The sequence below is a fragment of the Molothrus ater genome, chromosome 3, assembly GCF_012460135.2.
Source record: "Molothrus ater isolate BHLD 08-10-18 breed brown headed cowbird chromosome 3, BPBGC_Mater_1.1, whole genome shotgun sequence".
NCBI classification, from domain to species: domain Eukaryota; kingdom Metazoa; phylum Chordata; class Aves; order Passeriformes; family Icteridae; genus Molothrus; species Molothrus ater.
This window is the reverse complement of record NC_050480.2, coordinates 42,557,441-42,583,374: the sequence shown is the minus strand read 5'-3', so window position 1 is coordinate 42,583,374 and position 25,934 is coordinate 42,557,441. Positions and strand designations below refer to the sequence as shown.

General features: G+C 40.1%; 1 protein-coding gene across 2 annotated transcripts in view; it reads right to left on the bottom strand.

The window, feature by feature from the left end:
• Positions 1 to 25,934, bottom strand: part of DISC1 (DISC1 scaffold protein) — a 190,305-nt gene that overhangs the window by 133,718 nt on the left and 30,653 nt on the right. For both annotated transcript variants that reach the window (XR_004979961.1, XM_054514371.1), the window contains exon 4: positions 675 to 825. Coding sequence is in view for 1 of the 2 variants with exons in the window: in XM_054514371.1 (XP_054370346.1) it covers positions 675 to 825 (151 nt within the window). In the remaining variant the exon portion in view is untranslated. The remainder of the gene's footprint in view (positions 1 to 674; positions 826 to 25,934) is intronic.

Here is a 25,934-nt window from a genome sequence, read left to right as displayed (position 1 = left end):
ATTTGAGAATAGCTTTCAATTCCTATGAAGTATCCTCTTCTAACAACAGTAACTAGGAGCAGAGATTAAGGCAGACCAAGAAATAGAGACTATTTTTTTCCCTAACCTATTCCTCTTGGGCCATCTGACACATCTCACTTTCCTCCCATCTTTGAAGTTATCCCTTCAAGATGAGGTTTAGAATTTATTTTTGTGACTTTGTACAGTGCTGAGCTCAATATTGCTATCTAAGAAGTGGCACACAAAAGGAAGTTCCCGAAGATCTATTCATATCAAAAATAATCTGGTTTTTATTTTATATTTAAATATCCTTTCATTGCCTGAAAGGGAGCATCAGAATTAACTCCACAGGGAAGCATTGCTCAAGCTGCGTTGCTGTTGTATGCTCAAGCTGCCGTGTCAAGGATTCAATCCCATTCCCACTCAACATCAATGAGAAACATTCCATTTAATTAGCCAGTTCATCATGATCAATGTTTCTGAGGGGAATTCTGAAAGAATTGTAGAAAGAAAAAAAAATGGGGGGGGGGCAGGGTGGGATTTTCATAAACAAGCTCCATATGGACACGTTAGACGGTCATTAAAACTCTTTATTATAGATATTCATAAGTGTATTCTGCATTTTGAGAAAAATAGAAGCACTGTTTTACACAATAATGAATCAACAAACTTACCAATTATCAGCAGCCCAGTGCAATGTTGCCTGAACTTGGGTCATGAACCTATCCAAAAAACTGCTAACAGAGGGATGCCTTGAAGGAAGCTGAAATTTTAAAGAATTTTTCTCCTTCTCCAGTTCTTCCAGTTTCCGTCTAAATTTATCGGCTAGAAATTAAATAAAAAATAATAAAAAAAAGTTAAACAGTGAGGAAAGGATCCTGTTTTACCTGGGGGAAGGGAAATAGTCTCTCAACAAAAAGTAAAATCCACCTCTCCGATGGTTCTTCTTCTTCCTCTTTTCATAAAATATATTGGTCTGTTCTGCCCAAGGACAAATCAACAAGACCACAATGTAAAACAGCAGAAAACCAAGATGCCAAACTACTTTTTTTCTACAACAAGGGCAAAACTGCAGGCTTCCCAGTACTTTTTTAATTTCATAGGGCTCCAAAGAATTGGCTCAAAGTTATCATCCATGCTCTTCCTAGAGTAACAGATGAGAATTAAATTCTAGGAAAAGTGCTACTTTTCACTGCTTCGGTTTGTCTTAAAACCTAGACAGCAGTTACATATTTAAGTTCCAACCTTATTAGAAAATTGTATTGTTATTAGGTCAAGAACGGAAGAATCACATATGATAAAAAAGCGTACTTCAGCAGAAAATGCATGTGCAATTATAGCAATTAAACAATTATCACGTTCCAGGCTCTCCTGAATTATGCTCAGTTTATCATCCAAAAATAAAAAGATTTACCTCCAACTTTAAAAAAAAATAATAGTCCCCAAGAGACTGCTTTGATTCTACCATAACCCTACACATTTCTTAGAGTAACCACTTCTCTTATATAAGTTACTTGTTTTCTGTCCCTGTGCAGAAAACAAAGGAACATCATTCTAACTACTAATTCTTAATGCAGTACATGTATCTTCTATTGTGCCACTACACCAACAAAATCACATATATGACAGATAACAAGCCTGCCGTCCAAGACAGAACACCTTTGATGATACATTAGTCAAATTAGAGAGTTTTGAGCTAACCCACAAATGGAAAACCTTTACAGTTCAGTACTCTGCTTGTGACCTCACTGCATACAATTTTGTGCGATTAGCAATCCTTTTAACATTTTCAATATGTTACTATCAGAATAGCATCCATCTGTGCATGCTTTTTATTGCTTATTTTCTTTCTTTATCCTCTGAGGGGATTTAACACGAGAAGTTGCTTACATTTGCTGGTTTAGAGAAATGATGCATTTTTACAATAATCTATCATTAGTATTGATCTCCATTCTGCTTCTGCGCCAACAGGGTAGAATAAAGACAGAGACCTTCCTAATAAAACTAGATCTTTTCCCTGTCCCAGCACACTGCTCTCCAGGGTGAACTCACTTTTGTGTTGTCATCCACATGTAAAATGTCAGAAGGCCCTTGCTGAAATGAGCACCCTACCCTTCATGTTACCCATGCGCATACTATCCCTGCAAAGTAGTGGAGGTGAACCACACCTGTGATGCATTTCTCAGAGGCCACAGCTAAGCAGATTTACCCTATCCCTATCACCACACTGGAACTGAAATGTGAGCTGAGATCAGACTCCCAGCCCCATATTTTGACCAGAAAAACATACCAGCACTTGCATGCTAATGTGCCACTTGGCATTTCAAACTCAACCATCGAAAACACCACTGTTACAAACAGAATAGTGAGGGCTGAGAGGGTTGGCTAGTGACCAATGACCACTGAATGCCAAACCACATGGAAACACTTCCTTTTACTCACACCATTTGCCACTGGGCTTCCTGGGAGTTGTGGCAACCCTCTATAGCCATTTAACAACGTCATCATTGTTCTTTGACATAATTATGCTGAACTGTGTTTGTGTGTCCAGTTGTTCCACCATTCTACTCCTACCCCTCCTGGCCCTAGAAACACGCTATTTTGGGAAGGAAACAGATGAGGGAATCCACATGCCAATTCCTTCTCTCTCTCATTAAGTCTTGGCTGCATCCTGCTTCCTATATTCCAATCTACACAGTATTCAATTAGTTTCTACTAACAGACGTTTCTAAACAATTTGTTCCAATGGCATCTTATAAGTAATATGGCTGCTCATATTCACTTAGCTCTCTGCACTAAATGGTTTTTTTTACCCTTTTTCACCATCACACTTAAGGGTTATGACTTAAGAGACTCCAGCACCAATGAGCTGAACACTGCAGCAATCAGCTTTTAGAATCCTCTCCTGGAAAGGAGATCTGTGCCATTTGACCTGGGTGATATCTTTAGTGCATGGAGAGACCCAAGAGCCTCAGTGCCAGCTGCAGAGCAGGGAACCATGCAAATAAGGCTCATCTCAATCCAGCTTTTAGTGCTGCAGAAATCTGGATCAAACACAAGTAATGGAAATTATCAGAAGTCTAGCCAACAGGATGTGAAAGAGGGAAATAAGCAGGGTTCCTCAGACTAGCAGAGATAAAGACTGAGGTAACTTCCAGTACTACTACAAGCCAGCAAGCTGCAAAGAAAGCAGTAATAGAATGTTCTCTTAGAACTTGAGTCCTCAGTAACAAACCTGAGTTGCAGCAAATTGTATGTGAAAAAAACATTGGATATAGTGAAGCACTAAAACTAACTGCCAGGGTTAGACAGGAAATCCCCTCCAGTGTTGGTTTTCAGGTCAGACAAACATCTCTCAGGAATACCTCTGGCAGAGTTTAAGGGTTGAGGCCAGAAAAACCAAATGCATTCCCTTGTTTGAACAAGGGAAAGTGCCAGATTCTGCACCTGAAATGGGTCAACCCTGGATGTATGGACAGACTGGGGAATGAGATGCTGGAAAGCAGCACCACAGAAAGGCCCCTGGGGACCCTGGTTGATGACAAGTTGGACATGAGCCAGCAGTGCCCTGGCAGCCAGCAGGGCCAACCCTGTCCTGGGGGGCATCAGGCACAGCATCACCAGCCAGGCAAGGGAGGGATTGTCCTGCTCTGCTCTGCACCGGGGCAGCCTCATCTCGAGTGCTGGGGGCAGTTCTGGCTGCCACAATGTAAGAAAGACATTGAACTGTTAGGGAGTGCCCAAAGGAGGGCAATGAAGATGGTGAAGGGCCTTGAGGGGAAGGCATTTGAGGAGCAGCTGAGGTCACTTGGTCTGTTCAGCCTGGAGAAGACTGAAAGGAGATCTCACTGCAGTTACAACTTTCTCATGAGAGGAAGAGGAGGGGCAGGTATCGATCTCTTCTTTGTGGTGACCAGTCACAGGACATGAGGGAATGGCCTGAGGCTGCATCAGGGGAGGTTTAGGCTGAATATTAGGAAAAAGGTTCTTCACCCAGAGGGTGGTTGGGCATTGGAACAGGCTCACCAGGGAAGCTGTCATGGCACCAAGTCTGACAGAGTTCAAGAAGTGTTTGGACAATGCACTCAGGCACATCATGTGATTCTTCTTCTCCTGTCCTCTGCAGGGCCAGGAATTGGACTTTGACGATTCTTATTCCAACTCAGAATATTCTGTGTGATTCTGTGCAATCTCTTCCACTATATTTTCTAGGATTTTTGAGCCAAGAAGCAGACACAGAAGGCCTTTGCTATTGCTAAGTCATCAGACTCACAGACACAACTTTCTTTTACTTTCATTTTAGTGTTTTAACAAGTTATTCCAACAGAGAAAAAAATCCAAGAACTTGCTGATAGACTGAGACACCAAAAGAAACCACATGCACTCATTACGCATTACAAAGAAAGGCTTAATACTTTCTCTATCCCATTCCTTACTTCAAAATAAGTTACTTAGTGGACAGCTTACATGCCAAAAGCAATCCCCCCCGCATTTGATGAAGTTCTTAAATTAACAAACTTTCAGGTAATCAATACATACTATTTTACAGAAGCATTTAAAATAAGGCCTAATTCTCTTTATCAGCATTTTAGTTCACTACATTCTGGTTCCAGCTTGCTGCCTTGAAGAGTCCTACAGATGCCCTAGACAAAGCTCCTACTTCAGACCAAAGAGTAAAATTTAACTCTTAAATTACCCTCCACTGCAAGCCATTACTGTACAATCCACTACTGCCAGTGTACCTCTGACATCCCACTCACTTAAAGCCAACCATAGTACAGACCTGGAAGATGCTGACTAACTGCTGTTCTCAATTAAACAAGCAGCAGTCTGAGAACAGTAGTGTCTCCAAAGATCATGCTTTGTAATAGCTTTGAGTAAAGGAAGCAATTTCCATAACTTCTAATTGACCATGTGAGAACATCTGGCTACCTCTCTACTTTTTAAGCACTCTAACATTGGTTTTATTCCTCCAAAGAAAAGGCTCTCTTTATCAGAACGATTTATCATCATTTAAAAAACATTTAAGAAAATCATCTCAGTAAGGACAGAACCTAATTTGCTATGTACTGCATATATTTATGTTTACTTATGTCTGCGCTAATAAGTGGGAAGATAATCAATCATGCTATTCTACAAATTGCTGGGCATTAAAAAAGTGTTCCTTCAGCTAGCTCAACTAGGGAAGGTCATTTGATCTTGCTTCACAATTCAGCTAATAACCTCTTCCCCTTTGCCCTTGCATCCCCAAAAATCTGAAGGCCCTAAAACAGGATTTAAGTAGGATTTATAACCATAACTCACATACTGCAGCTCTAAAATATTTTTTCTTGCCTGCTAGAGAACTTCTGGAAACACATAACCTCCCCATTCACTTTCTTAAAAACAATCAGGGTCCAAGTTGATGGAAGTGTCTTGTATGCTCACCACCAGAGATAGTTATGTATTTTGTAAGAACCAAAGAAGTCCCAGGTTCAGAACCAACAACCCCTCTTGCAGCCTGTATCCAGAACCACACACAGTAATAGGACTTTAGAGGGGAGACCAAGAACCAGGGTGCAAAGTGCCCCCTTGCTGTTCCCAAATTTCTAATGTCTGTCAGCTAAAAAACTTCCCTTCTATCCACCAGAAGCTTCTCTTCTCAGGGTATCTATGCTTTTGATCTCCAAAGTACATTATAACAGAATACAAAAATTGAATCATGCATTATTTAAACACATACCCCATATGGTAACTTGAGGAGCCTAATGTGAAGCTTGAATATGTGACTGAAACACAACTGGAAAGCAGACTAGTAAGCAAGGTGTCTACAGCCCAGTTACTAGCTTGGCCTCCTGCAAAATAACTTCCAGGAGAAAATGCAGACCAATTCATATCCAAATATGACACAAAGACATATACTGCGATAAGAACTGAAGGCATTACAAGCACCTGGAATACCTATCTGCTCTTAAGGATGAAATATTTAACCATTTAACAGTACCAAACATATACACAGTCGAAAGTAAAGACAACTGATATGTATAAAATGCAGCTTCAGATTACTCTTGGATAGTCAAACAGCTAGCCCTTACCACGTGCTGTCTGGTCATGAGTATAGACCAAACCTTTCCTACCTTCCATTCAGCCCTACATGTGGAAAACAGCAAAATAAAGCTACTGCCAACTCAAGCTGAACACCTGGGCAAGGCTGACTCCAAGAAGTCATGGAGCTGGGGACAGACACCACTGAAGCAACAGGAGAAGCAGAGTTATGCTTACCCTGCTGACTGTGGATTAAAAGGAGAATATCTGCAGAGCAAAACAGTTCAGTATTGAGGCCCCAACATCTGCATTTCGGAAGGTCCTACTTCAAACTAGGTTTAGTGCAATGCCTTGGATCAAGAATGGAAAGCTGAACTCCTCTGGTAGCTCTACAGCACATCTTCAGACTTTGCCTCACTTGAAGAAAACCAACCCACTGTACTACAAGACTGCTCTACAGTGCAAAGCAAAGCATAGCAAATGGGACAATTGGGAGATTCCTTCCAAAGGCTCATGCACCTAATCTGAACTAAAGTTATATTTGGGCCAGGGTCCATTAAATACATCCAGCAGTCGTGGAAAAAGCAGTTCCTGGAAAGGCCAGTAAGCAGAGGCTAAAGCTTTCCAGCCAAGGCTATAACCCTCTGGGTACCACAGCCAAACATTCATGTTCAGCTCATAAAAAGGTAGAGGAAAATGCAAATGTAATTATCCCCCTTGCCTACCACTTAACTTTTTCCATTCCAGTCAAAAAGGCAACTTTGAGCAATTTCACACTCCAGCTCTGCTCCTGAACAATCAAGACTACCTTGAGGAACAGCAGAACAAACCAAACTCCTGGCTGCTGAACACCCTTTGGAGTCAGAAGCTACTGCCACAAAATTCACCCTAAAGCAGGAGGGCCAAAAGCTGCAGGAGCTACAGCGCCATCATTCCTTGCTTTGTGTGTATTCCTCAGTTATTTCTCAGTCTTAGTACAGATGATAAAGCCTTCTAATTCTTGCTGAGATGCTCCATTGATGGTTAGTTACCTCCAATGATGGTGCTGATTAAAGTTAAAAGACTAGCAATGTACAAGAGAAGAGTACAAGAGAGTAAGTCTCCTGCATTTTCTGACAGACTCAAGGTACCAGAGTAACCAAAATATCCAGCAATGACCTGATGTAGCATTTGATGCCACAAGCTCCCCCTGCTGCAGTCAGTATCAGCTGCCTATCCTCAGATTCCTTCTCCTTTCCTAGCAATGAGACCCACTATACATAAATCAGCTGGAGGAGGAAAGGGAAGGAAACCTGGTACTCAAAATAGTCCCTTCAAGAGAAGTAATGGAGAACACTGTCTACAGGATTTCTTAAGAGGGAGGATAGCTCAAGCATGCTCTCTGCCTCCCTGCAAGCTCTGCATTTTCCACCCATCAGTTCACACAAATTACAACCCAGGAAATTGCTGCCTCCTTAAAATATATAACATTTCAGAATTTAGTGTACTGAACATCTGTGTTGCAGCAGAGTTGGGAAGTCTGAAAGCTTTAAAATATACAAGAACAGACACTTTTTAGCTGTTATTACAAAAGGAAGCATGACACATTGGCAGATATTTCCCTCCTCTAATTTATATTGAATTTAGGAGCATTCATTTAGGATTGAACAAAAAGCTACATTCTTAGACATTTTAACAGATGCTTCCTCAAAAGCACACCACCAAGATTTCCACCTACAGTTTACACCTCCAGTTAACACTGGAAAATCTATCTCCCCAGAAAGAAATTTCTCCCCGGAAAGTCCCTAGTGCAAAGCTTGGGGCAGACTTTTATGATAAATTTTGACCAGTGCTCCACAGCAGCAGCATGACTGACAGACTTTCACTTGGATCTGTGCTGTGTTCTCTGGCCCTCAATAACAACACTCAACTGGATTTAGGGGCACGAGCCACAGAGCTCCACAGGTTTTGTGAGAGTGTAGGTGCAGTTACTTTCAACATCAGCAGGAACATAAGCAAGAAGCCACAAAGCCAGAAGGGCTTTGTCCAGCACACCTCTGGGAAATTTGAGGGTTGAGAGAAAAATATCCAAGCCCTGACTTGGACAATTAATCTCTCTGGTTACTTGGCCAGCGTTAGAAAACTTTTGCTTTCTCATGCTACTTTCTCCTCACCTGGCAATGTAGGGTGAACTATCCCCACAGCTGTTATTTCTGGGCTGAGTCTAAGGACAGCAGGACTATTTGGATAAACTTACATTTTCCTGTAACATGACTATCCTGAAAGGAAAGTAGTTATTATTATAGCATCCGACAGAGGAGCCTCCAATAGAGGTTCCAACTACACTACACTAGGCTCAGACAAGGGGGGGTAGGGGGAAAGAAACCCTACTCCAATAAATTTACAATCCACAAAATAAATTACAGGCAAAGGGACAAATGGAGAGAACAGTGCATCAGACCCATACTCTGGGTAAAAATTAGGGGCAATAATTTCAGTATACTAGAAGCAGCTTAATCTCCATTGCTCTTAATCTGAAATTTCTGAAAAACATTGAGGTTTTATAGTATCTTTAATAGCAACATTTTTAATATTAGGACCATCATAAATATTTCACATTAGATCATAAACTAACTACTTCCATAATTTTCTAAATGCAGAAGTAATCACATTTTTTAATGTGCCTGACATGCATAACAGTTAGTGAAATAGTGGGCAGTTTTCTGTATGTGACAACCTTAGTAATTAATCTTTGCAACTGCATGAAAAGTACAAATCCATACAGCTTCTATCCCCTATAGTCCTTCTCTTCAGATTTTCTGCATTTGTAAATTCCTTCAAACATCACAAGAATTCAAAGATAGGCATGTGAACATTGGAGACATCATTTCTCCTTTAGCCAGTTCACAATACAAATTAAACAGTGCCCCATTGACTGTTTGCTTTCCACAATCTTTCACAAAGTTTCCAACAAAACCACAAAAGATCCTTACATTTCCAATATGACTTTACAATAAAAATAACTTACAGTAACATCAAAAGATACACTAAAAAGGGAAAAAAGCTGATTGCTTGTGCCCTTTATTTGATAGCAACATTATTCTGCAAGTAGCGCTGACAGTACTGTCACTACATATGAGATTTTAGAGAAATCAAATGAAGAAAAACACATACCGCTGACTCCAGGTCAAATCTGTATCTTTAAAAATGTCAGGCTATGCAGCACAACAGCACAGACAGCTATTGTGAATAAAATTGTACTCTGAAAGAAATCTCACAAGGCAAGGAAGCTCACAGAGATCCATGCAAAGCTCCTTGGCTGGCAATACGGCTTATTCTTTTATTGGAGATGGTAGAAGAAAAGGCTTGGTGGATGCTTCCAATCTGTGCAGTTCATATACAAGAACTGTCAGCTGTATATCAATGTCAACTGAAGGGGATTCAATCCCAGTTCACCATGTCCCTTTCCTTGCCCCAGGAAGCTCTAAGCCAACATCCATACATCTTCACTGCCTCTGAATAAATGCCATGGATTGATCAGAAAACAGGTGACTTAATTAACAGTAAACCATGCAGTGATCGACAACTAATTGCATTATATTGTGAGATACCTGTCATTTTTTTAAAGATCTAAATACTCCAGAAAGAAATTTTGATATGGGATTGTCTATATCTGGGCTTTTATATCAAGGATTTTGTAACTAGAGACAGACAGATTTTGTTGGGACTTTTCTGTACCAGGCTCTTTTTAAGAACATATTGTGAATCTAAAGTGCTTTGATCCAGCTGTCAAACAAAGAAAAGGATCCTTATTATTGCCTAACCTGAATATATTGAGAGCACCATCCTAAAGCATACTGTTTAAAAGATTTTATTTTTTTCACGGGAGAAACCACAAAGTAGCATAGATAACATAAGCAGTGTTTCACAAAGGCTTATCTTCATACTTTTAAAAGCCATGTTGCAAAAATGCAGAACAAAGCAGCAAAAAGTCTAGGCTAAGGAACACCAATGAGTAAATGTAGAATTGCTTTCAGTTGAAGTTTGAAAGAAAACAGCACAGATTTTGAAGTGTGCTGTATATTAAATTGTGTTATGTTTCCCAAGGACTAAAATAGGGGAAGAAATCAGCTTGCAGTTCTGCTTAAGCCACCAGCTACAGATCAACACCATCAAAACAAAATGCAATTAGGCAACATTATCTCCCTTCTGTGGCAAGGCATGCTGATGAAAAGGTATAAAATACTATTTCTTATTGATTGAATATTACACACAGAGAACTATAAAGAGAATACAAATGTGTGCATGTGGCCCCAAAGCAATTGCTCTGAAAACTGCAGTGGGGAAACTTGAAGCTCCTAGAAACAAAAGGGGAGAGAGAAAATAAAGTAAGTCTTTGTGGTACCAGAGCTGAAAACAGTACATTCATTCATTATGGATGAGTACCTGGATGCCAGAATTTTACTTCAGGTTAAAGCAATCTTTTTTTCTGCCTCTCTTGTTCCTGGCATTCTCCTTCTTGAGCTCCCACAATACTGCTCAATGTTTGTTTGTATTCCAGGTCCCCACTCTCACATTTAATACTCTACATAATCTTAAATATATAAATCTAATTTCATTGTTTCTTCTTTATTCCCAGTGCTCTTCAAGAACTAAAACTTTACCATCAAATTGAGCTTATAGCCTTCCCCAAGTACTCTGCACCAGTAGATGCAAAACCAAAAATTGTTTTAAAACTTTATTTCAAAAAATAAGGGCAAATTTTAAAATAGCAAATAAAAGATGCTAACTTAGTTCAGCCTAGTCACTTTTCCAGCTTCTACCATCCATCACTGTTCTAGCACACAGCAGTTACACTGTTCTGCTTTATACAGTAAAAGCCATATCCTAAGAAATCAAGCAATAAGAGAGAATGGTTGACAACATTTGTCATTTGTTCTCAGACTATTCTGACTGTCAAAACAAAAAATGGATCATTAAGGTCACCTAGTCCAAGCCAACTGCAATAATCAGGGATATCTTCAACTAGATCAGGCTGCTCAGAGCCCCATCCAGCCTGACCTTCAATGTTGCCAGAGATGGGGCATAAATCCATCCATCACCTCTCTGCACAAACTGTTCCAGTGTTTCAAGCACACTCATTGTAAAAAATTTCTGCCTTCTATCTAGTCAGATCCAATAATTTCTACCAGGAAATTATTGCTCCAGGAATCAGGATCTAATGGAAAAGAAAATAATTTAAACACAGAATAGCTGCTGACTGTCAATATTTGGTGATTGGCTTCCTGCCCTTCCATTTGAACTTGGCCTTATTAATTAATTCCCTCTCAGCAATTCACAGGTACCCTTACACCCCAGTTTCTCTCCTCATTGTTTCTGCCCCTTGATCCTCTTCCCATATCTTCCAGCTGGCATCTGCTTCTCTAGTCTTTTCTAAAAACAGAAAAAGAAATACAATTTTTTAGCTGTCTGACTTGCACCTACAGTTTATTTAGCTTACACATACAAGTACTAAGCTTTTGTCTATTTCCTACCTACCATCTTCAACATTGCTTTCCCAAGTCTGTCTGTGGTACCAAAGCGTAAACACAAAACAATTTAAATAATTTGGGGCAGTGGAACTGTACTTGGATCCTGCAGCTTCCTTTGGAAGGCCAAAAATAATATAAAATATCAAATGTAAAAGCTGCATACCCTTTTTTATTTTTCCCCTCTGGAAATTAATCTCAAGCATACTTTGTACTATTGATCCTGAATTCAAAAACATCCTGCATTCCTGACATTCCCCAAAGTGTCACCAAATTCTGTGAAAAAACCAGAAACTTCGTGGGGCTCGGAGCACTGCACGAAGTGAACTTCTCTGAAGAAACAGAGTCTCAGGCTGAACTGGATCAAAGCCACATCTCACTGCAAGAACCTCAGAGGAGGCATCTCCTCAGCTATCAAGCCATACTTCATGTTGGCAGCTTCTTATTAGCTTAAGCAGGTTCTTACTGTAAAAATTGCTTGTGTTTTGTTGAGCTGATGAGACATCACCTCCCTGAAACAGATCTCTACCAACACACCATGGGATTGGGACAGTCAACGCCACCACCATGTTCAGCCTGTCACAGAGGCTTCCAGAAACAATCAAGGCAGCAATTTTGTCAAGCTTGGTCTTGGAGCTGCCCAAATTCCACCACCAGGGAAAAAGAATAGAACAACTAAATACATGGCAGGCAACCACCCCACACTATGTGAGGTAGGGTCAGAAGATGATGAAAGGCTTAGATGATTTGCTTAAGAAAACCAACATTCTACAAACAAAGCAGTATAAGAATATCTCAAAATTCTCTATTTACCCATCCTCATCCATCCACCAGTACTTTTTCAGAATTCTTTTGTGGAATTATCAACAGCTCAGGAGTATTACAGGAAGCAAAATGACAATTAGGAGCTGTGTGATTTCCCTATGGTAAGCTGACAAAACAATGTGTCTGCTCAGCATTGAAAAGATTTACATGAACACATGAAAGGAATTACCATACAAAACCTCAGCAACATAGGTATATTTTCCTTGTTGCTGGCTCCCATAAGCCTCACAAAACACTGGATGCTAACCAAAGTATCACAGGAACCTGCAAATTACAAGAATAGCATACCAAAAAAAAAAAAAAAGGAAAACCCAGGAGTAGTTACAGGTGTAATAAAGATGGCCCATCTAGAAATAGTCATTTTTCTTAATCCACAGTTTCTTTTTATGCTTCTACACATACCTACATTTTAAGGCAAAGAGAAAATATTTGGGATATACCATTGGCATGGTTTCATGGAATGGGTTGGTTCTGCTATGCCTGTGCCAGGTGGCTTCAAGTCACACTGGGTATTCTCCCATGAACACCAATTCTACAGTGCTGCATTACTAATAACCTTATTTCTTTCAGCTTCTAGGTCCTCTGTCTGTAAAAACACAGATAGCAACAATTGCTCCATAGGGGCCTCATTAGGCTTAATTAACACCTGTGTGAGATCTTCAGATAAAAGGATAGGTGTAATTACACAACCTGAACTGCTCCTTGCATAAGAAACCTTGTATTAACCCTTTCATAATTTGAGCTTTGCAGATTTTTCCATATGAAAGACTCTCACTCACTGGAGTCACCTCTTAATCTTCTCATTTCAAAAGCAGATAAATCCCATCATCTTTCCTGTTACAACAAATGGGATCCTGGAGGTTTTGGGGTTTTTTTAATCATTATTCCTCACCCTACTTCCTTTCTCATATGCACTTCAACTTTTTTACCCCTTTCATCCCGACTCTGAGCTCCTGGAAGTGTTTTAGGTGTAAGAACTACTCCTCAAGCATGCTGGACAGAGGGTAGAGCTGTGCAGGAGGAGGTCAGCAGGGGGAAGAAAAAAGGCTCTCTAAAGAAGTTCCACAGCTCTTTAACTCTACTTTGGTGCTTTTCAGCAAGGCAGTTATGAATGAGACAACAGCAGTGACCACTCAATGACAGCCACTGCAAGAAGTCCAACCTCCTCCAGCATATAGATCCACAGAAGAGCCCTTCAAATGCCCAACCTGAGTGGAATGCAGCAGTGCCAAGGTATCTTCACTCCTTCACTGGTCCTCACACTTCAAGCTACAAGACTTGACAATTTTACACACAGGCTCACTGCCTTACACAGCCTGAGCCCATGAAGTGTCACTGCCCCCAGCAGCATCTCCCCCTGTTCAGCAGAGCCTCCAGAGGCTGGAAATGAAAGCTGCCAGACCACTGTCTGTGATGACAGAGCCAGGTGGGAAGGGGAAAAAGTAGCAAAGTGGGAGTTTGATGGATGCACAACCTAGAAACAGAGCTTGGGGAGAGGGATTTGGATATTGCCATGACCTCCAAAAAGGGTTCAGAAAAGCAGGTGCTCCAGAAAGGATGAGAGATCTGTCATTTTTATAGGAATCCACATACAAAAGCCAAAACATAATTCAAGTGTGATCCTGTTGTAGACCCCAGAACTGCAGCTCATGAGATGCAGGTTCTGCTTCCAGCCCCTGCAGCACATCTCCTCCAAGCATCTCCTGCTATCTTTTGTGGCATGGATTAGCTACAAATGAAAACTTCACAAGAAAATAGTTTTTATACAGCTTCATATTAACTAATCTCTACCTTCTTTGTGAGTAACAATCAAAAAAATTACTACACTAGTGAATCTTGCTACGAATTTCACTCTGTGCTAGTACACCCACACAACCTGTTTTACCACAGCAAAATAAACATTTCTATCCAGCCTTCCACCTTGACTCTGCCCAGCAGCATCCCCTGCCATTGAAATTGTTTGAACAGATTGTCTTTGAAGTAACAAATAATATGTTAATGTGTCTGTTGTTAACAGCAACCTCTATAAACACCTAATTTTTTTTCCCCTTCCAAATATCTCCTGCAAATCCAACAGAAGAGACCTGAGCTGCTTTCCCCTCCCACACCCATTCAGCTCCTTTTTACTTTACCTCAAAAGACAGCTTAAGAAGAACTGTGGTAAAATATGTAGATCAGACAGATGGCATTTGTTGCTCTTTTCTCAGTCCTGCTGCTCAATGGCTTCAAAAAAGCCACAATAATTCATAACTTCGGTAGTCTCAGGTAGATCCTGACTCTACTACAACTTTTGCTTATCCATTTTGGAGGTGGAATTATTTTATTTAGAAGAAGTGTAAGAGCCTTCCACCAGAGCAGAAAGAGATACTGGATTAGAACACGACACCTGAAATAACTGACTTTTGGTCTTTGCTTTTAAGTTTCTCCTCAACAAACACAATCTTCTCCCTACTTTATTTTAACAGATGTGAAGAGCAGCTGACATCTGCACTTCCTAGCTGGAGCACTGGGACAGGACAGTTTGGTTCTCCTTTTATGGTTCCCTTTATGCTATCAACCACCCTCACTCTAGAATGTGCTTATAACTCCCTGCTCCTCCCTAGAACCAGAACTTCTCTCTTCCCAAATTATATCTGGCCATTATTTCTGTAACATATTAATAAATAACCAAGAAAGCTATTATACACATACACACACACACAAACACACATGGCCAGCCTCTTGAAAGACATGGCTTCCTTGTCACACACTGAAAACTGTTTATCTTTTATTCCTCTTTTCTTTTTATAAAACAAATAGTAAGAATAAAGTACAGAAAACCATTGTTATTTGGTTACAAAGCAACACAGAAATAAAAAGATAAGCCAATAAATTTTACTTTGAAATATCACTGTTTGCTAAGGTTTACGGGAATCTCAGCTAACCAGCATTCAAACTGCAATTTAGGCAGCGGTCATTTCTAAGCAAGTTGTTCCTTAGTGATAAAAGACATGCAAATGACTTTTATCACGTTATTTACCAGAGGCTCCACATTTCCACACATAACTGCTTCCAAACAATAAGCTCCCATCAAGTTAGTGTTCCATCAAATCTGTCAATTGCAACTCATTTGGCACTACAGGAGAAACTGACACATTGCATAAAGGTCAAGTGGAAAAATGTCCCTTCCACTACATCAGTGTCTAGATTGGAAAAGGTCACTCCATCCAATAATTGCTACTACAGAAAATAACTTTGTTGTAATCTACATCATAGAGGAGAAAAAAAAAAAAGCGTTCAAGTGCTTCATTTTTTTCCCAAGACATGACAAACTAACATTACTGTCATTTCATGACTGGAGGTCAGTGGGCTTTGGAATATTTAATTAGAACTCAAAGGACTGTAGTATGGCAAGTGATGATACACCCATTTTATGGACACTTCACCTGAAGCAGACTGAAATAGGTTGCAACAGCAAAAAGCAAACATGATTATGCAGGTCACAACAAAACAAAGCAAAAAAGGAAATCTGTTGTGGGTTTGGGTTTTTTCTTTCTTTTAGCTCCTTATTCCTGTCTTATCAACACCTTTTTCTTCTTCTTAAAAAAGCAGCACTTAATCATTTGTAACATCACAACATGTTGTAAAATATAAAATTAACATATACAAATACAGAAATTAGCATCAAGCCACTTTAATGCTGGAGCAGAAGTCCTAGGGCTAAGTGATCAAAAACCCAACCTACACAGACACATGACCCTTGTCACCCAGGGAAGCCTGAAGTAATACTGTGGAATTTGGGAAGAGAAGGGAAAGGAAGATGTTCGGGTTCTCCTCATCTCACTACATCCCTCCACCACTCAATTCATACACAACTCAGTTTATCCTCAGCTTCCATTACTAACAAAAGATTAAAAATTCAGCACTATTGCTTAAAATTCATATCCTGTATCATCAAGCCAAGTTTGGAAGAAATTTGGCAGTTACTGGGAAGAGTGGTAGAAATATTTTAGAGTCAACTGTAAAACAAGCAAAGATAAAATAATCATGCAATCAATGCAGTGATTGTAAGCACAGGGTTTCCGGATTTACTGCAAAGCAGGTTAGGTTGTCTTAGACTTTCCAGATACTAGTTGAACAGAACTAAAAATTGCCTGCATCCTAAGCAAGTTTTAGATTAAAACCAAAAGAAACAACATTCTGATGAAGAAAAAGAAAGTTAACCAGAGACAGCTGCAACTCTGTCCCTAAGACGCAGAATAAACATTAACTACATGAATGTTTCCAGAATGAGATAAGGGAAATTAAATCACCAGTAAGAACAGAATCAGGCCATCTTGTCAGTAAGTACCCCAAGGGATACAGTAACAGGTACCTGAAGCCACACACACCCCTTGTTCAAAGCAGTATTATCTCTCCATTGAAAAGAAAATATCCAGTAGAGCACAGTAACATGCATCTCCTTTCATAATTCTCACTTCCACAGGGAAGAGAAGGCTGGAAGCTGGCAAAGGGACAGGGTGGCATTCTTCAGACCTCTTCACTGCCACTTCAGCTGCCACATGCAAGAATGGGAGTGATGTTTGTTTTACCCTCTGGCAGGTTTCCTAACTGTGTCAAATTCAAGTAGTTATTCAAATACACTCAATAACAACACTATCAGGACCCTAGAAAGCCACAATGGTTTCTTCAGTGACAAGCACAATGACTGATGGCAGCATCAGCATGTCAGGCTGCAAGCAGCTGCAGTAAAGAAAACCCAAAAGAAAACAGCTTCTCAGTAAGAAACAGGAAACATAATTTTTTTAAGTTTTTTATGCTAATGAAGCACTGTTTGATTAATGTCCCTCAATGTGTAGATGCTTTACTTGTAACTGCATTGACACAAAAATATATTCTGGAGAATACCACCCAGCACCCCCATTCTGGAAGAAGTTATTTGTTTAGTTGGAGGTTTCATCAAACAGATGCATAGTGTGTAAATAAATTTTGCCCCAGGCCAGCTGTCTCCTATCTGAAGAGGTGAAAGCTTATAGATCCAGAACCTAAATATAAAGAATCTGATATCCACTGAAGCCAGTGGGATTCTCAGATGCACAAGCTGAAGTGGTTACATGAGCTTAAGTTGCCGGGGAAAAAATGATATTGTTTTATAAAGGGCTAAAAAGAAAAGTTTACAGATGCTACCTTTGCCAGCACAGTAAGTACATACAACAAAACATGGGCATTTTACACCAGCAGAAGAAACCGAAACAATCTTGAAGTGACAAGAATTGCCAAACTAGATCAGATCAGGGTCCATCCAGCACAGGCTCCTGCCTGCAGCAGTGACAACTGGATGTTACAACACTTCAAAGGATGGAGAGAAAAGCCTACAGGGCAGCCTGCCAGCCTCTGCAATACTGCACCCACCTCTGGTGCAGGGAAATCCTAGAGACCTCTTTCAGCAAGCTCCAGGAATTACCAGGCTGCTGTGTCTTATATTTAATACAATTATCCAATGATGAACATTTAGAAATAAACCCTCAGACAAAATCCCTTCATGTGAACTTTCAAAAAAAACTTTCCAGAAATAACTTTTTTAAACACATTTAGGCAGAAGGTAAAATCAGGCAACGTGTCAAATACACAAAAGGATATAATAAAAAATGCAACAAAGTATTTGCATAAAGTTTCAAAGAAAGTAAAATTCTAATGTTATTCTTTTCAAAAACTCCTATTGAATACTTCCCTCTGTACAACTGCCTTATCTCCTACATTATATCCCAGTTACTGAGCTTTACCAATGATCAAAAGCCTTTGTTTCTGAACCAAAAATTCTCCAGAAGTTCTCCCTGTTGCCACATCATTTGCACTGTCATCATATTCACCTTCTTCCTTCACTGTTATTAAACAAGATAGTTAGCATAAAGGTTTAAAAAAGTCAGAAATATATTTTGTTATAAGAAGCAAAAATATCTCTTGTTCAGTTCAGGCATTCCTGGTCACTCCACCCATTTTCCCAAATTTTCCTTTGGAAGCTAAACAAGCAATTATTTGTCCTTGTACTTAACATGACTCTTTAAATTGCTTATCGTCTAAACAAAGGGTTAAGATACTCAGATATTAAGATATCCTCTACTCTGTGACTTCTCCTTTTTTAGTTTGGCTTTATTTCTAAAGCAGCATCTGCTGGGGCTGAATTTGCACAGTAGGAGCCCGGACAACTCCTCATGGCCAAGGTTAAGGCAGTAAGCAAATGGACAGCCCTTTTGCCAGGAGGGGACCCCAAGCACAGTATTTCTAAATGAACAAGTCAAAACACCAGAGGACAAAATCCACCCAGAGACAGCAGTTCTGACAGATCCACATTTCCCACTGGTGTCACCCTGGTAATTAGCACTTCCTTGTCCACTGTGGTCATCCCCACAGACCACAGTAACAAGCAGCTGCTTATGCTTGGAAGCAGCTGAGCAATAAAGGAAGAGCCATTTAAATACTCATCAAAACCCAAGCACAGCAAGAGCACCACCTGCACAAAGACTGTGCACAGGTAGTTCAGCACTGAACATATCAAAATGCTGCTAAACATACCCTAAATCTACTGGATGTTTCTCAAACAGCTATTTGAGGCCAATTAGGCTCCTCACCAACAGAAGGAAGCAGAATCAATGATAGAATACCAGGTTGGAAAGTACCTCAGGGATCACCTGATCCAACCTCTCTCAGAGATGCACAGTCTAGACAAGAGAGCCCAGCACCCTGCTCAGCTGAACCTTAAAGGTATCCATCATTGGGAAATGCCCCACTTCCCAAAGGAGATTACTCCAATGACTGATTGGTTTCATTGAGAAAAATTTTCTTGCATCCAACTGGTAGGATAACTGGTAGGAGTAATTAGTGGCCATTACTCCTCGTCTTTTCATGTGATTCCTTGCAAAAAGGGACTCTCCATCTTCTTTGTAGCCACCTTTTAAATATGAGAACATGGTGACAGGGTCTCCCCCCTAAGCCTTTTTTCCTAAAGCCTGAACAAACCCAGTTTTCTCAGCTTTTCTTCACACTGAAGGCTCCCAGTCCTCTGGCCATCTTTATGGTCCTTCTCTGGACCCTCTCCAGCCTGTCCACATCTTTTTTTGTGTAGCAGGGACCAAAACTGAACTCAGTATTCCAGGTGTGGCCTGACAAGTCCTGAGTAAAGTGGGAAAAAGCTGTAAAGCAGGACAGTCATGAACTTCATGAGAGCTGGCAGCGATGAAACATTCATTCAACTTTCTGACCTTACCCTAAGCTCCCAAGAACATTCTTTGATTGGAAATAAGCATAGCACAAGCTTCATCCTAACCTTCAAAAGAAGTCTGCAGCACTTAGTTAATCTTGGCTGAGCAGAATATTAACATCAAGGAAGTCTCTCTATCTCTCTATTGCAAGTAGGTTTGAGTTGTTACTTTAAAACCCCTTTGCATAGAAGGGATGACTGGTACTTTTTGCAACTTTTAACTGACCCCAGTGTCATTTGTCTACTTGCTTGGAAGCCAAGATGATAGGTTTGTGTGCTACACATCGCTTCAAAAAAAGACCTCCAATTGTCAAGAGTCAATTGGCCTGCAGATGAGAACTGAGGAAAAAAAATCTAGTATTTCATACTGTTTTCTTCATTCTTCCAAAGGTTATCCAGTCTACTTTGGTAAAGAGAGTCTTTTTGGTTGCCTAACAGGGCTGTAAAAAGGCTTTCTTTGCTTTCCCAAGGGTGCTTTAAAAGTTCTGCATCCCAGCAATATTTTTTTTAGGTAGGCATTGGAGATATTAGGAATACTGTGTGCTGTTGCATTACAAGACAGATTAATCTTGGATATTAAAAAGGGACTTTGACAATTCTGGGGAGATATGAAGTATAATTTTGTAATGGATAGGCAAGAAGAAATTAAGATTGTGTAAAAAATGCATGAGAAAGAAGACACTCCTCAGCATAAGCAATAAGCACCAACTATACATACCTGAACAACCAACCATCCAAACAACTCCTTAGATCTTCCTACAGACAAAGAAATGTGAACCCTAAAGCATCTGCCTTACATGAAAAAAATTCAAAAACCCCTCATCAGTCTTGGCTAAGAGGACAGCAGCTTCTAGGATCCTGCTCCAGCAGTGGGGAAGAAACACAAGCCACTGACCTGCCCACTTCTGTTAGCGAAAGAACAGATTTGGGGAAGTGTAGAGAAGGGCAGGCAGCACACTGGACTCCAGAGCAGGGAAGTGGAGCACAGGAGTTCCCTTTTCTAATGGAAATAGGGGAAAGGTTGCCTCTTAGGAAAGGGAAAGCCAGGAGTGTTTAGAATCAAGGAGGGTAGACTTCCCCAAAGAGCTAATTTTCCATCCCTCCTAACTTCAGAAATCAAAACTGATTTTGTAAGCAAACATTCAGCTCACTATTAGTTGCTCTTATCAACATTCACTCTGAACAATTATAGGCACTGGCAAGGAAGTTTCTATTACGGAATTGTACATCATAAAATAAAAGCAGGGGAAAAGGGGCTTCTAGACAAATTAAAAGCAGGCACAGCATGCAAGTCAAACTTGGCCACTTACTTCATCAGAGAGACAGGATAAACAATGTTGTTTGCTTGCACCCTTGGGAGGCCAGGAAATGTGGCAAACATCACTAATGGCACAGTCCCTCCAGAAGCACACATGGAGGTACAAGAAACCTCTCAGACACAGGCCTGTTAAAGTCAAACTTCAAGTCTGCTTCCTTCAAGCTGCAGCCCAGAAGATGCTTGTCCAGCAGAACCAGCTACATTATCCTCTTGAAGGATTCCAGCCCTCACCTGACCTACACCTCTTGCAGTCAGCACACAACTGACCACTGGCTTAAACAGGAAGTTCATTGCTTTTTTCTCATCTGAGCAAAAGCAGCATTTTTCAGGACATTTTAACCAGCCAAAAAAGCTTCGTTTCACTTTTTTTGACATAATGAATATTTTTTTCCTATATTCAAGAAACAAGTGTGTCACAAGTAAAGAAAGTAAGTCAAATACAGCTCAGCTGCTTTGCTGCCCACACTGTTCCCAAGTAACTCCCATCTGTTTGCACTGGTGAGGCATTAGCCATTCACACACAGACAGGCAGCCTCGCCTTCTCCTTTCTTGACTGAAAAGGAAAGGACTTCTTGTCTTTTGTATTTTTTTGTTGCTCTGAGAGAAGCAATAACAATGGAATAATTTCAGCATGTAAGGCTGCCCCTATATACTCAGCCTGAGTGGGTCAGTCAGTACAACACCTACAGGTAGAAAGAGCCTAAATATTTTGAAAGCAGGAGCAGGGCAGAGAGAAACACCCATTGCCTCTCACTCAACAAGCAAAGTGGCAACAGTGCATGACATGGAGAATAAAGATTATTTGTTTCTCTGCCAGATTTCTCTCCTCCTTCTTACCTGGAACATAATGATTGTTTTCAAAAATGTTAAGAAAAAAAATTAAGAGCCATTTAAATGAAATAACAGCATCCTATATTTTCCTCATAGTAAGTCCTGGGAGTTACAGGAGGGGAAACAAGCACTTGAGACAGGAAATATAAAACTGCACAAAATTCAGACTTCTCTACATGCAGACATGAGCAGATTTGTGATGGCAGAATAATTATATCAGAAAACCAATCTAGTAGCTGTGCTTCTGCAGGCACATTGCTCTGAAACAGAATTAAATTTTAATTCTGAAGTAATTCTACTTTGGATTTTTTTTCCCCAAATAATTCTTGTTTTTATCCTACTCCGTATCTTCAGCATTTCTTTCCCTGGAATATCTTGTCATTTTACACAACACTATGAATTGCTTTGGGTTTTTTATACACACATGCTGAATCTTCTTACCCTAGGTTCTGCAAGGCAAGTGACGCAGCCTGACCAGAATCTCTTTGTTCAGACCTCCTCACTATTTTCATTATTATTAGACAGCACCAGAATAACCAGCGGTTAAAGCCTACCTGTGAATGGGACTATTTCAGCTCTCGCTCAAAAGTGTTTTCTCCACCACTGTGGTAGGTAAGGGACAGGCGTTCGGAAGATTTCGGGCTGTGACGGAAAATTACAGGACTCCTTCTGCCCCTCTCCCCAGAGATAAGGATCACCCTTGGAATGTAGCCAAACGTGTAGCCCCCCTAACCTATAGATGCCAGTAACTTTCCACTCCATACTAACCCTAGAAAGTATAGCCAAACCCCTTTCTGACGTAGAGAAACCCCTTAGTCCATAAATACCCCTGAGACCCCTCAATAAACGCCATTTGCTGTCCACCACATTGGTGTATGTAGCATTGGACCGAGTGACCCTGGGCCTTGGGTCACCGTGCCAGACCTCCCGAACCAGGTCGCCACGCCGTAACAGCAACACACCACATAAAGGTAGTAATTTAAATATTTCAAATCAACACCTCTGCACTTCACTACGAATTTGAGTTTGATTTTAATTATAGCTGTGTACTTAAAAGAGCTGAGCTTTTTGATTTATTCCTTTTGTTTGTTCTTGGAAAGGCCAGGATAGCAGATTCTCTATGAACATGGGCAACAAAGCAGGGCATTTGGCCTCTGAATACAGAGCAGCAGGTAACTACTTGTACAGATTTGAAGGAGGTCACAGTCAGTGTAGCTTCCTTAAGTCATCAGGGCCACTTTCTCAAACTTGTAAACACAAAAACTCAGCAGAACTACTAATGGTCTATTGAGCTTTCTGCTTCCAGTTCACCAGTTTGACTCCTGCTCAGATTAAGGATTGAGAAATCAGTTCCCCTTGAGTGGTATTTGAAAGATAAGGACTTTTCAGCAATAACCCTACTAGTAGGCTTTGCACTGTGTTATGGGGTACAGCAGTAACCTTTTCTCTCTACATTCCTACGTGCTCATGATTAAGAAAACCATGTAATTTCAAATTACTCCCATTGAGAAAGTTCTTGCTGTCACTCAGGATTCAGACTGAAAAGAGCCCACTTCAGCCCACTGCAGAGGTGCAGCCAAGAGTCATCCCATTACATTATATGCTTTATTTTTAAAAAGTTGAAAAATACATGAGGGCGTGTCATACTCATTTGATAACACAAGAAAAATTCACTTAGAGATTGTATTACTGAGGGAGTTTTAAACATACATTCTACTTTAAAACTATTACACTCTTAGGACTAAAAATAATTTGCTTCAAAAACAGATAAAGTAGAATTAACTTCCAGAATTGGGCTGATAGTCACAATTCTATTTATATGCATTTTTTATGCCATTATTCATTTCAAATTTTGCACAACTCTAGAAGCCACAGATTACTGGTGTGACTGCATGGCTGATCTTCACCTCTATAACAAAAACTAAAGCTGAAAAAAAAAAAAATCACACCATTTAGTCACATCAGCTTTTCCACCTGTGCTTTCAGAAGACCTTTTATTAGCCAAGTTCCTCCAGAAGTTTCTAAAAATACTTTTTATTCCAGCAACATTTGTTTTACTGTTATTGGTATGCACAATGGGAAATTCCAAACTACTTGCTTTTCAATTTCCCATTTTCTAATAAGTGATCAGTATTTATTTTTCTTAAAAAGAAATCCTTCCTAGATAGTGATTTTAGTTATCTACATGTTCTCTTGGTTATTTAGATTTAATGAAGCAGGTAAAACTGGTAACGTACTTGACATTATCAGTTACCAGCTACTACAAAATACCAAACTGACAGTTTTAGAGAAGCAAATATCATACTCTCACTGTGAAGTTTCAAAGGCAAGCATGGAGTCTACTGATTTGTAAAGCAAAGCTAGAACCATCTTTTCCCCTCACACACACTACAGCACCACACTATTGCTTATAACACATTTATCAGAGCACCACAAAACAGGCAGCACAAGGCTTGTCCAGCTAACTAGTCAGCCAGGGCAACTAGTTAAGTTAGAACAGTAAGACAAACTGTCAGGCATGAAAACTCTTCCACACCTGTGTGTCTAAAAGCTTGTCTGATTATGGTCAGACTCCTAAAGATATTTCCCTGCAACAAATCTTGTCTGGAATTCATGGCCCTGCAAAATCCTGCACTGAGAATGAATTTTAACTCCAGCAGACCAATACCTGTACCCATAGCTAATGACTAATCTCATTTGCCTCACAAGACAAAAGGAAGAAAACTAAGAAAAATTTCCCACATATTTTGCACAACTGAAATCCTAGAGTTAGACAAAAATCTTACAAAACACATTTGTTCAAGAGTGCTTAAGTAGTGAAGTGATATTGTCACTTCTGTCCAATTTGAGATGTCTCCTGTGTGTTCTCACTCAGTATAACTCAAGTGCAGGAGCTTTGCAGAACACATCAGTTGGTACCTCTCTGCAACATGCCCCTTGAAAGTTTCTTCAGGCAAGAGGCAGAAACTGATATGCCTGAAATTTAGATATTGCAATTCCTGATCTTAGAACAACCTATTCCGAGTTTAGGGTTAGATATTAGGACAGCAAAGAAATATTTTAGGTACAGTACATCATGAAAAAAAAATAAATAAGATAAAAACCCACTCATTTCTAAGCAGGTCTTATTTTTGAGACCAATATCCCAAATGCTTCAATATTTAACATCCTCCCTAACACTGGTGCATGGCAACAGCTCAGAGCACACATAAACAAAAATGGGTTTTGTTCTGTACTTCCCCTGAGTTTCTCAAGAAGCTGAATGGCCTCTGGAGAGCTTCTAGCAGAGCTTCTCCAGGGTTAAAGACTTTTTTCCAAGATGTTATTTGTCCAGGGAGGCATACAGGGGCACATGGCAGTGCCAGAGGACACCCAAATGAATACCCACAAGTAAGTCAGATAAATAGCACACTCTGCTGTGACCTAAGCAAAAAAGGCTGTACGTCTTTATTTGTATGTGGCTCCAACATCATGTTAGAATTATGCCTCCAAATCACAGCACCTCATCTTGCTTTGTTTCCAAGTTTGCCAAACATCAAACCAATTCAACTTATTAATTTCTTATTACTTATTAATTTCTCTTAAAATTAATAATAACTCTTATTTCTTATTAATTTATCTACTTTTTCACATTAAAAAAAAATCTCAGTGAGCACAAAGATGTCCCAGTCACAGGAATCCTGACTGGAATTAAACTGGTAAGCAAATTTAAAACCCACATTATCTGACATCAGTTTGGATGCTCCCACAGTCAGCATTTCTTCACTGTCTTTGTCCAACACATGCTATTGTAGAAGAATGCTAGGAATTTGACATTTACCCACTTGGTTGTTTCATTAACACGTACTGCCACAAACTTATCACTGTCCTAAGAGCACTAAAGATCTCCATGAAACACCACATTTGCTACTTTTACCTTCCACAAGCTAATGATAAGAAAGAAACACACAGAAGCTTGCATATGCCGAAGGCAGGGCAGTGAAGCATCAGAGAGCACAGACACATCTGCAGAACAATGAACACACCCCAGCATGGGCAGTTTGGCCTGGACAGGTGGACACAGAGGAGAGGAGGGAAATCTGAAGATAAAGCACAAGCTAATTGACTTAAGGCAATTACACTTTGCAGGGGAATTTGGAAAGCAATGGCAGGGCTGCAGAGATCTCCAATAAAAACATCCTAATAGGAATTT